The sequence below is a fragment of the Aethina tumida genome, chromosome 2, assembly GCF_024364675.1.
Source record: "Aethina tumida isolate Nest 87 chromosome 2, icAetTumi1.1, whole genome shotgun sequence".
Classification (NCBI taxonomy): domain Eukaryota; kingdom Metazoa; phylum Arthropoda; class Insecta; order Coleoptera; family Nitidulidae; genus Aethina; species Aethina tumida.
Genome location: NC_065436.1, coordinates 7,016,680 through 7,029,737, shown reverse-complemented (window position 1 = coordinate 7,029,737; position 13,058 = coordinate 7,016,680). Strand labels below are relative to the sequence as shown.

General features: G+C 33.1%; 1 protein-coding gene across 26 annotated transcripts in view; it reads right to left on the bottom strand.

The window, feature by feature from the left end:
• Nucleotides 1-13,058, bottom strand: part of LOC109605143 (zinc finger protein OZF) — a 72,860-nt gene that overhangs the window by 50,006 nt on the left and 9,796 nt on the right. The window contains exons 5-6 of one of the 26 annotated variants that reach the window (XM_049964014.1): nt 1,599-2,159; nt 111-1,299 (exon numbers count right to left, since the gene is read on the bottom strand). The exons of 19 other annotated variants lie outside the window; for them this stretch is intronic. In XM_049964014.1, coding sequence (XP_049819971.1) covers nt 453-1,299; nt 1,599-2,159 — 1,408 coding nt within the window. In that variant the 3' untranslated portion in view covers nt 111-452. Of the gene's footprint in view, nt 1-110; nt 1,300-1,598; nt 2,160-2,224; nt 3,488-3,664; nt 5,033-5,358; nt 6,263-6,569; nt 7,849-9,594; nt 12,074-13,058 lie in introns of those variants that run through there. 6 more of the 26 variants (XM_049964036.1, XM_049964019.1, XM_049964024.1 and 3 more) reach the window with 6 other exon arrangements.

The window sequence follows — 13,058 nt, the reverse complement described above, 5'->3', positions numbered from 1 at the left end:
TAAAACAACTATTTTTATTAGGAACTTGTTCCCCCCGATTACAGATGATTTTTGTCTGTTAATAATAACATAAATATACGTTGATAATATTAGAAATAAGAAGCAACCAGTTTATAATACAAATTTTATTGAAATAACTAAAATACATGGCACAAAGAGTTTCTATGAACACTCAACAAAATACGTCAAATACCCTGACTTTACAAAATTATTTATTTACGAGCAAAATCCACCCTACAAAAACAAAAGCTTCATTTTTAATTTTAAACATGAACAAAACATTTTTGATACAACTTTCTGATGACAACACATTAATTCGATTAATGAAAATATAAAGTAAATAATTATTCTGACATTTAGAAACTAAATCAAAAAGTATCCGACAATATTATAAAAAAATTGTATGCTAGTGAAGGTAAATTTACCTATTAACTAACTAAGCTAGTATTTGGTCAATGTGTACGTTTGTGTTGTGCTAACAAATAACGTTTTATAAACGCCTTGTTGCAAATATCACATGTAAACTTATCATTTGTACTATTTCGAGTTCGTAACACTCGTTTATTTGCATCAGTGCTTTCTACAATTGTTTTATTTTTATTCTCACTTATTTTATTTTTAACTGCTGCCCTGGTTCTAGTTTTCAACTCTGCAGGTTTCACATTGTGGACAATGGACTTTTTATTCTTTTGTACTTTGGATAATACTGAAGCCTTTCTCTTCTGATTGTTTTTCTTACGTTTTACACCCCTTGTAGCTGCATCATTGTTTTCTTCCAGCTTGGGCTTTTTATTTGCGTGACGCTCATTCTGCGGTGGATTTGTTAATACTGCTGCATTTTTATAATGCCCATCCAAGTGCACGTTGTATATATCAAAACTGTTAAAAGTTAATTTGCAACACTTGCAGTGGTACTCGGTTGGCTCAACATTGCTGTGCTTCTCTTTCAAATGATTACTCAAATCCGAGTCTGAAAAAAATAGTTTGTCGCACAGCTCACACTCCTGCTTGAGCTCAAGAGCCAACAGCTGGTTCCTCATTTGGTGCAGACAATCGTGTTCCAAGAAGGTGCCGTTCGGAAGGATGCGTTTACAAATCGAACAGGAGTAGGTGATTTGGAGATGGAAAATCGACTCATCGAATCGGACGAAGCTGAGACAATGTTTGCAATAGACTTTCAAGAACGCCTCGAGATTTTCCAGGTGCACCCCTAGCTCGTCTCCGTTATCGAAAATTTGCCCACAAATATAACATTGATTGATTTCGTCCTCGTTCGATGAAGATGTTGCGTAATCGACCCTGAAAAATTTTAATTAATACCAACGTAGCATACACAAAACACAATAAATAATAACTTATTAATGGGCCAACTAAAAAATTACAGCATTAGTCAAAGTAAACTCCACAATGAAGCAATCTAAATTGATTTACACAAAATAAAACTAAATGTTCATCGGTTTACTAAATAACATAACAGAAAATATAAATAGAATTGCTACAAACAATAAAATAACACATTTTAACAAGGAAACAAAATCAAAAAACTTGCTTTGTATAAATATATACACATATAAAATGCAATTTTATATTTATAATACCTAATTTTAGAATTTCCATTCGACCCATTCCATTTTATAATTAAATTGGGTCGAGACTCGACATCTTCGTTTTTGTCACAAATCTTTTCCTCTTGCCCAGTCTTTTTCTTTCGAAAGTGGTAATGTATTGATTTTTTGTAGTGCTTACAAAGTTTATGTTTATCATGTAATTGTACGTTGGGAAATGTCATTTTACAACATTTACACCCTATTTTAACATTAAGGTGGTGTTCATTAATGTGTTTTTCCAAAATGAATTCAGAAAAAAATATTTTTTTGCAAGTCTCACATTCTCGTTTAAGAGAATTGGCCAAAGATTTGTTAGAGTGCAAACAATCGTGAGCCAGATAAGTGTCAGGCTTTAGCATCAGTTTGCACATTGAACAAAAGTACGACATGTCTTGGTGGAACATTGACTCTTCCAAAGTGATAAAGGAATTGCATTTCTTGCAGTATATTTTCAGAAAGGCTTCGATATTCTCAATGTGTCCCCTTAAGTCTTCCTCGTTGTTGAACTGTTCTCCACAAATATAACACATGAGCTCTACCGAAGAATTGGTCCTAAAAATTTAATTTCAATCAAAATCATACAATGAAATCCCTGAACGTCAGAGGCGTTAATAAAATCTAAATAACATTCATTCGTTGTTCATAAATATTAACAGTTAAGCCAATAATTTAGCATAGCAATATACTGTCATTTAATTTTTTTAGTGTAGTGTCTATGTTTATGCCCGTTTAACTTTTTACTGTCACTAAAACTTCTCGCACAAATATCACACGAAAACGGCCTTTCGTGCCTCTTAAAATGCTCCTCTAGTCGGCTTTGAGACACGTACGTTTTGGCACAAATTAGACAAACAAATTTCCTAAGGCTATGTTCGATTGTGATGTGCCGATTCAGCAACCCCAAACTCTTGTAAAACTTCCCACACTGGTCGCAGCAAAGCTTCGACGCTGGAACGCCCTCGCAACTCTTTTTGTGGGACATCAAAGAGTGTTTTAAATTAAACAGCCTACCGCAGGAGTCGCAAACGAATTTCTGGCCCAGGTGTTCAGCTTCGATGTGGGCTTTCAGACTCCGGAGTTGGACGTAAGATTTACCACATTTTTCACACTCAAGCTTTTTAACTTCGCCTTTGTGTTTTCTTTGGTGGATATTTAAGTTGTCTCTTTGATTAAACGACTTTCCACACGTTTCACACATGTATTTGAAATGTTTGTGAATGTTTTTTGTATGTCTGTAGAAGCTACTTGGGAAACGGAAATTTAAGTTACACTTACTGCAATATAAATTTTTTGGCGACGCTTTTGAAGTTGGTTTTTGATTTTTAACTTTTGGAGACTGTTTTTCGTTGGGTCTACTTGAAGTAATTATACAGTTTAAAACGTTAACTTTATAAATCACTTTAGATCCATTTAAGTAAAGTTTGGTTTTTTGGGTGTGTGAAAAGGAACTTAAAATTGTTCCCTCTGTGCAACTTTTTATCCCTGATTTGCCACTTAAACTTTCTTTGTTTGTGTGGAATCTACTGTGCCTTAGAATATTGAAATAATTATAATAAATTCTCTTACAATAACCACAAATATAGAGGAATTTGTCTTCATTTTTACATGTTAATTGGGGACGTATTAGTTTTCTTTTAAATTTATAATATTTTCTCCGAACACCACTTAAAATATTTAAATTGTTTTTGAACATAACATGATTTTTTCTCACATGAGTTAAGGCAAATGAATATTTTAAAAACTTAGTGCCACATAATTTACAAAAATACATATCAGATGTATGGTTCAATTGATGTTTCGACAATTTTAAGTACGATATAAAACATTCCCCGCAAAATTTACAGACAAATATGTAACTGAAATTCCTGTCCTGTAGACTCCTGTAAAAAAATATGTTTTTATTAACTGAATGTCTGTTTTTTAAATTATAGTATTAATTAATAGTACTTAGAATAGAAATCCAAGTTTTAGGTTTTCCTTACTAATTGCGAATTTTATTTATCTACTGTTCAATAAATATAATTAGAAAGGATTTAATTGAAATTAAAATACTGAAAATAGCTTCAATAATTTTATTCGAAGTGTCTGTATTAAAAAAGTGTACGTACATTTATTTACATAAAAAATCACTTAAACACATTCAGAGACTATGGACTACAGTATATAGGGTGTCCCTAAATTGAGTGCACAAATTTTTGACCTCAAAATAGGCCCATGTATCTTTCTTAATAGCAAGGCTAATTTTGAGGTCAAAAATATGTGGTTAATTTTTGTGCAGTCATTTTAGGGACACCCTGCATAGACTATAAGGTCAGATCAGCTCTACTTTCAATCAAACACAATTAACAAACCTCACATTTTATCACAACAATTAAAGCGACTCTAACTGCTTGAATTTACAACACGTCTTCAGGTGTTGGTTCAAAATACTTTGCAAAACAAAACCTCTTTTACATGAAAGACACTGAAAGGGGGTGGATCCCAAATGGACCCTTCTAAAGTGAATGGACAGCGACGTCCTCTGAGTGAAAACCTTGTGACACTCTTTACACTCAAAAGTCTTTTGTTTTGTGTGAATCCGTTCGTGGACCAGCAAGTTCTTGGTCCTCGTGAACCTTTTCCCACAGAAGGTGCATTGAAAAGGCTTGACGTTGTTGTGGGCATCTATGTGTTGACGTAAAGTGGTTTTACTGCTGACACTCTTCCCACAGATATCACAGACGTGGCATTTACCGCCGTCATGAACGGTTTTCATGTGCAGCTTAAACTTCACCACACCCTCAATCTTATCCTGACATTCACCACATTGTATTATGCGTGGCAAGACTTTGTCTATGTGTATCTGTAAATGGGCTGCGAATCTTTCTTTGCTTTTGTACACTCGATAACAAATATCACACCTCATAGAGCTGATGTGCTTGTTCCTCATGTGGTAACTTAACCCGCTTTTGGTGTGAAAAAAGTCCCCACATTCAGGGCAACAAATATCTGTGTCCACATACTTCTGTAGGTGACTTTGAAGCTCGTCCTCCGTGCCGAATGTTTTGTGACAACAGTCGCACTGAATTTTGCCGCAGTGCTTGAAGTTTTTGTGCCTCCTCATGCACCTATCTGAGGGGAAGGCTTTGCCACAAATGTCGCACATCACCGACACCTTTTCTTTGCCAGCATCGCTTCCATAGCCCTCGTGTTGACGGATGTGGTGCTTAATCGACAGCAGATTGGTGAAGTTTTCGTTACATTCTCTGCAGGAGAATGTGTCTGATGAGTGGGACAATTCGTGGGCCACCAACAGTTCGATGTTGGCAAAATGTTCATTGCATAATAGACATCGAAACTTCCCAATGTCTGAGCACACCACACCTAGGTGGTATCCTTTACATTTTTGACTTTTTGCTGTCTGGAATAATTGAATGATCCATAATCTACAAAGTAAATAATATTAATTTTTGGTCGCAATTGATTTCTGTAAAGAAAGTAATATTTTAAAGACTTACTATTAATTAATTAAACTCTATGGCACTAGAGTTTGGTACAGAACTAGGTTGAGATATGTCACACAGATACATTTGTTGAATAAATTTTGAAGCAGTCATGAGTAAGTTGGTCCTTATATTTATTAGAGGAGTTTAATAATGAATTATTTAGAAGTAGACATTACTTTCCGGTCCCCCAAATAGAAAGGCCTGACCAGCCACCTCCATTTCCAACACAGAGTCAATGCTTCCAATAATTTAAGTAAAACAGGCACATTATAAAAATAAAACATTTATTCACCAACGTACAATTACAATAACACCGGTTTTGTGATTCGATTATGGGCGTGTTTCAAATGGGTATTCAACAGACCTCGTATCACGAAACCTTTGTCACAAATTGAACACTTAAAGGGCCTATCTGTTGAATGCACCGACTTCACATGCACAGTCAACGAGCTCCTCTGCGTGAACGTCTTTTGGCATACGCAGCACTTGTGTGGCTTTTCTTTTGTGTGAATCCTTTCGTGAATCACTAAAGCAGTCTTTTTAACAAACTTTTTCCCACAATAATTACAAACGAACGTCTTTACATCGTTGTGGATGTTGATGTGAGTTTGCAAAGACGAAGAACTGGTGAATTCTTTGCCACAAATGTCACAAAAATATCTTTCACCTTCATGTTGAATACGATAGTGTAATCTATATGACTGAATATACGAGTACGACTTTCCACATAAATCACAGTCTAATTTGCGAGGTACAAAACCGTCTGCATGAGTTTTAACGTGGCGTTTGTAGTAGTTTAGATTCGTAAAAGTCTTTGGGCACTTATCACATTTATAGTTTGATTGATGCATTAACTTCGTATGTTTATCCAACAGAGTATAGTTCACAAATAGTTCATCACACTGAGTGCAAGTTAACATTTTGACGAATCTACACTTGTGTTTTTTGTGATGTCGTTTTAAAGTTCTCAATTCCGTAAACACTTTGGCACAGAGTCTGCATTCGTACTGACTCGAACTATGAATTGTTTCGTGGTCAGACAACAGTTTTGAACTGAAAAAAATTTGATCACAAAGTATGCACGGGTAATATTCGTTGTCTGCAGATAAAGTTCCATCAGATTCTGGCCAAAGACAAGGTTCTTCATCCTTTAGTTCTTCCTTGATTATCCTGCAAAGAAGAACGGATAAAATAACAAAAGAGAGTCTCTGTGAATTCTTAGAAGCTTTCTAACAAAACACTTTCATTAAAAGAAAGTAAAATTAAATCTGGGTAAAAAGCAATGTATTAATATTATTATTAATTCAATTCAGTTTTAGCCAATTTTATTTAAAAAAATATTATTTTAGGTCACTTAAATGATTTAGAAATTATCGTAGTCTGTTTAATAAATGATATAAGTAAGAGATTTGTTGGAATCACTTACCTTTCTTTATGCAATTATAATATTGTATATATGGGAAAACAAAAACCCTAATTCATATTACAATTTATTAATAATAAATAAAATATAATTTTTTAAAATAAAATATGAACTATTAAAAAATAAAATATTTTTATAAACAATATATTTCATTTTTTAATAAATAAAACAAAAGGAAGGACACATATAATAACCACATTGAATTGTTCAGTTAAAACAACTACTTAATTTTAAAATTGATGATGTTAAGGCAGACTGTGGCTTCGTAAAACTCGAATTTTAAAGAAATATGCATAGAATTGGGGCCATATTAATAAAATACTTTGACTTTTTTAGCTACTCATTGGTGGTTTCTTCGGCGATCATTATAAAATGGATCTGTTTTAAATGAGCATTCAGTACGCTTTGTTGTACAAAACTTTTATAACAAAAGTGGCACTGGTAAGGTCTTTCTTTGGAATGAACGTTCTTTATATGGAGTTGCAAGGGGGACCTCTGCGAGTACGATTTACCACATATTGAACACTTGTGAGGTTTCTCCTTCGTGTGCACCCTCTCGTGCAGTCGCAAATTCTGCTTTTTAACGAAACTCTTGCCGCAAACCTCACACATGAACTCCTTTACATTGTTGTGGATGTTAATGTGCGTCTCCAAGTAGGAACTTGACGAGAAGTCTTTGCCACATATGTGGCATACGTGCCTCTTTCCTTCATGCTGCACTTCCATGTGGGATTTATGACCATGTCTAGACCCAAACACTTTACCACACAACTCACACTCGATGGAGACTGGAACGTACCCCTCCTCGTGTTTCCTTTTGTGATTTTTAAGGTCTTTAAAGTGAACGAAAATTTTGCCGCATTCCTCACACCTGTGCACAATGCCTCTGTGCTTGCTCCGCTTGTGAACGAACAAACCCATTTGGGTGGTGAAGTGTTTGTCGCATTCGTCACAGCTGAAATTCCTCACCCCGAACTGATGCGACTTCTTGTGCTTGCCCAGCTCCCTAACACTCTCGAACGCTTTATCACAGAGATCACACTTAAAAGCTCCGTGCTGAGTTTTATTGTGACGTTTTAGCTTAGCAGGCGAGTTAAATGTCAGGTCGCACTTCAGGCATTGCGGCGGACGCTTTGAATTACCCACATAATGCGATTTGAAATGCAGATAATCGAACAAAATCTCTTTGCAAATGTTGCACGACTCCTTATCGTCGTCGTGACTCTCGTGAACTTTGTCCAAGATCAATTTGGTACCGCAACGTTCATTTAATTCTTCTAAGTGTATTTCGATATGATTATTTGTTGGCTCCTCGAAATCATTTTCTTGGGACCTGCAAAAACGTTAAAATTCAAAGGAATATCGTTCCAGTTTGGAAATGTTTTACATCACTTCAAAATAGCACAATAAAACTATTTTAAGAAGGTATTAAAATGTCCGTGTCTTGATGACAATGTTCTCAACAAAGAATATGTAATTTTTTAGGCATGTGTCATTTTAACTGTTGCTCAGTTACAGGAAACAAAATCCAAAAAATTGAGAATTACGAAAATTACAGACTTTTAAAGAAACTACTTAAATATCCTTCCAATTAAATTATTTAGTTGTTAGACAATGAAATATAAAGGGCTTTAGTTACATTTTATATCGATAGTTATAGATGTACTGTAATGTTTGGACAGAAAAGTAAATTATTAATACGTAGTGAGGCCAATATTGAAATAAAAAGCAAGAAAATTAAGAAACAGAAGAGTACCACCCTCTTTTATCCTTTATAATTTACAGCTTCAAAGTGCCAAAGTTCTATTCAATTCTATTGACGTCTATTAAAAGTATATTTATTCAGTAAAATACTTTGAAATATATATTAACTAATTTAGATGCATACATACCTTTCGATTACATATTGTTGTAACCTAAGATGTCAATAAAACAAGATGACAGTCATACTATGTTTAATTAATTTGTACATATTTACAATTTATTGATAACATCAGTTAACACAAATTCTTTTCTCTAAGTCAAACAAATGATTGGTCTTCCTATGCCTTCTCTTTCTCTTCTTTCTCAAGGAAGGTCGTTGAAGAAATACTACATTTATAAAGTTTCTCTTTTGTATGAACCCTTTCATGATAATACAATGTATTTATTTTTTTTGTCACAGAAACGACATTAAATATATTTCATATTAAGAGGACTTCTCATTGCTCTTCTTATCCATTCCAGAATTTATTTCCACATTATCACAATCATGATTTTCAGGCACGTATTCGGCTAAATGAGTTTTCAAGTGTGTATTCAAATAATTGAGATCATTATATTTTATATAGCAAATTATACATTTATGATGTATGATAATTAATTCATAATATAAGTGAAACTTTCTTGAATATATTTCACACTTTCTTTGTACGTAAACTTGAAATGAGAAGCCATTGTTTTCAGATTTGTAAAATATTTTCTATTTAAAACAGTAAAAATTTAACATGTTTTCTACGCATTGAATACAAGAAATAATTTATTTGAATCAATTTTCATCTGATGTATTCAGATTTATCCTTAGAAAATGTAGAATTCCGGGTTTAAACGCGTTTTGATTTTTGATGCCAAGTTCTATCAGTTTAGTTAATTTATCAAACACTATTCTGTAAAAATTATTTGCTTCAGTATTTAGTTTATTACGAAATAAACTCTTTAACTTGCAAAAATTAATTTCCTAGATACTTCAATTATATAATTTTTGTCAATCTAAGCACCGTTTACTGCTTTTGGAGGTAGCTTACCAATTTTATAAAACTGTTTTCAAAATTAGAACCGTGTGGAGGGAAATGACTAAAAAATCATTTAATTTTCATATTCAAAATAAAAACAATAAATCACTGATATTTAATTGAAATCATAGTCTCTGACCTCGAATTTTACATAATTTAGTTTGCAGAAAATTACAGTAAAGGCACAGAAAATATTAAATATATTACCACATTTTGTCACAGTTATGGGAACTAAAACAACTGTCAATTAGGAATTAGTATATTACATACATTGTTTTATAATGTAAAAACCTATTTAACAATAAAATAAATATATTTACAGTCTACCAACTCTCTGTTATTTCTTCCTTAACTTTTGGAACTTCTTCGCGGCCTAATTCTCGACAAATTTGCAATATTTTCTCAATATCTATGTTGGACTCAAACTCTTTCCTCTTCTGCAAGATTAGATCTACATTTTCATCGTACAATCTTATGAATTTCATATTTTCAAGAATGTCTGACTCCTCATGACGAAATGGAATGTGCAAAGTGACCATTTCTCTTCTATATTCGTTGAAATCAGCAGCCATATCATAATTGCGATAACGTATCACTCTCGGTTCATCTCGTTTGACATACTCTCCTTTATTATTTCTGTAGTACTTAGAAACGAATTGGGCGAGAGAAACATGTTCTAAGTCTTCAGATCTTTTTTCATATTTGTCGAACCAATCTTCTTTCCATATGTCTGCGCAGTCGTCGTCTAATTCACTCAACTCCTTCATAGTTTTTTGCATCCTAAGTCTTTCGATGGGCCATACAGTTGGTATATAGACAATAAGGGTCGAACTTTTTGACATGGGCTCCCTCAACAAATACCAAGCAGCTTCTTGGCTCGTTATCTCAGTGTGATTTAAAACATGGATACTAATATTTTTGGTGATATCAAATAAATCAAATTCTGGGTGTTCATCCATAACTTCAATTATTTTTCTTTGCAAATCGCCAACACTTTTATCAGTTTTGTTGACGTACTCTTCGACGTAAGACGCACAGGAATACTCTTCCGTTATAAATTGAAAGTCTGTATTAGATTTGACAACGTTTAATATAAATGGATTGAAAGGATCGTGCCATGTTTCATAAGGTTGACGCTTTGGAAACACTTTAGGTCGATTGATTCCAGCACGAATAATATCAACGTACTCCTGATCTGAACTTATATTATTATTTTCATAAAATGTTTGGAAATCATTGTATTCATAATTCTCCAAATTTTTCCTAAGATTATTATACTTTGCTTGATACACTTTGAATCCATCTTCGGTGTCTTTCATCGGTGTCAGGATCATTGTTGTCTTAATTGGCATAAAAGGAGCTTCAAACCGACATTTTTGCTTTGGTTTTGATGATACGCCTTTGTAACATGTAGAAGTGTGCTTGTGTCTTAGTAATTTGATATTACCTGATGCCTCTGCTGCAGATACCGATATTAGAAAATCTATAAGATTGACTGCTTTACTGTAATCTTTTTCCAGTGCGTCTTCAGGAGCATTGTCGAGCCAAGCTAAAATGTGGGCATGTGGACTACCTCCATGTTGAAATTCGATTCTTTTGAAGTAATACAAAACCCTATATTTCTTGAAAGGGGTAAATCTTTTCAACTGCAATATTTTCATTAGGACATTGACCAACTTATTGAAATATATGGCACAAGTAACTGCGTCTTCACTAATAAGAGTACTCTTTTCTATAAAATTTAATTCTGCAGCATCTTCAACCGATATCTGAGAATTATTTTTTAAATTATGTAATAATTGTAGCAGTTTTGGCCATCCTATTTCGTTAGCACTAATTGTAAAAAAAACTGTTGGCTTACCATATTGCCTAATCATTGCAAATAGGTCCTTTTTTCTTTCTGCCCAATAATATGCTGAATTGGGGATGGTGCGTAGAAAAGCCAAACTACTTTCAATACAACTTAGTAGGTAATCTTGTGACTCTATTTGCTCTCTAGTGACCGTGGTACCTTTTCCAACATGTTTCAAAGCAATAGAAAGCGAATCTCGTATTCTTATCTTCATTATTTTCATGGCCAAATCTAATAAATACTGAGGGGTAACTGCCCGTCTGTCAGACCGTCTAAGTTCACTCGTTGCCATCATAAAAGGTGTGAGGCCATCACGACAAGTCCCATTATGTACCGAAAGTGGAGGAACACGATTCTTATTAATTGCTGTTAAGCAATTTGAGCAAATTCTTATCTCAGCTAAATCAGCGTTTTCGACCAACGTTCTTATAAATTTAATATTGGGAGTCCTGTCGTTATTGACAAAAATTTTCAAATCCTTTTTAAACCACAGCCTATCGCAGATGTCACAAACATGCCCAAAATCATTTTCAAGGAAAACTTTTTGAAATTCTCGATGGGCACTAGAATTTTGCTGGAAAGAAGAGTACGCAATTGTTTTTGAGGGTTGATCTCTCTGTAAATTAATCAAATTAGCTGCTCTTTTCTTATCTCTATACCGTTTACTTTTTTCTTTGTCTTGTTCTCTACGACGTTTAATTATTATTAGCTCTTCAGCTGTTATAGCTTGATGTTGGGAAATTGACGAATTAATTGTTATATCACGTTTTTTCTTATCTCTATATCGCTGACACCTAATTTTATTTTGGAGTCTTCTTCTTTCGATTTCATCACATTTTTCCCCTCGATTTTTATCATTATCCGAGGAAACTGCTCCTACCAATTCTTCTTCATCTTCTTCTTCTTCTTTTTTCAGGATCTTCAGGAACAAGGATCTAAACAAATATGAAAAAGGGATATTTAAAATAACCCAAGTTTCATGACATGATTTTTTCGTAATTTTCTACTAATAAAATCGAATGATATAAAATTATACATAATCATCTTGCAAAAAATAGCAAGCACATATTTTATTTTTGACAATTTAAATTAATAAATAATAATTTCTAAATATTAAATTTTTAAATAAAATAAAATATTTAAGTCGAAGCTGTTTTCATTATTTTAAACTAAAGATTTTAATGATATAATAACCAATTTTAAAATTCAACACATTAATCTTGAATTATTATTAAGATTTATAAATTTTTTAATTTCAAAATCCACGATAAAAATATGATTGAACAACTAAAAGTCTGTTTTACCACGATAGTAAGAAAACGTCTAACCCACTGTGAACTACTAATCCGGATTGCTTGATGCATTGCAGAGGTTAAATATTAGAAAATAAATAATACAAATTATAAAATAAATATGAAGATTTAAAATAACTTTAAATAATATAAAATTTTCAAACCCCAAAATAAATTCGAGTATTTAAAATAATTTTCTGTTATTTATTTCTCATAAAAATATTAGTATATTTATTTAGTATTCACTATTGTACTGTACAATTAAATGATTCAATAATAATCAAACAAAAACACTATTTCAACAATGCACAGTATATACACATTGAACTTTTCACTAAATCCATTCAATTTCACTTATAAGATATACACATCACTATGTCAGCTGTATAGCTACAGATATAGTGCTATAAGCATGTCGGTGACGCAGTCATGAGTATGTCGGTGACGCGAACCCATAAGATTTTCCACTACCAAAAAAAAGTGCCCAACGGGACTTAAAAACTCTATTGGCCACCTCCTAGTGCCACTGTATCTACTCCACAATTAATTTGACTGACATGTATAAAATACTTTTAGATCACAGAGAATATATATTGACGAATAATGCTTCTATTTTCCCGTCTACGGT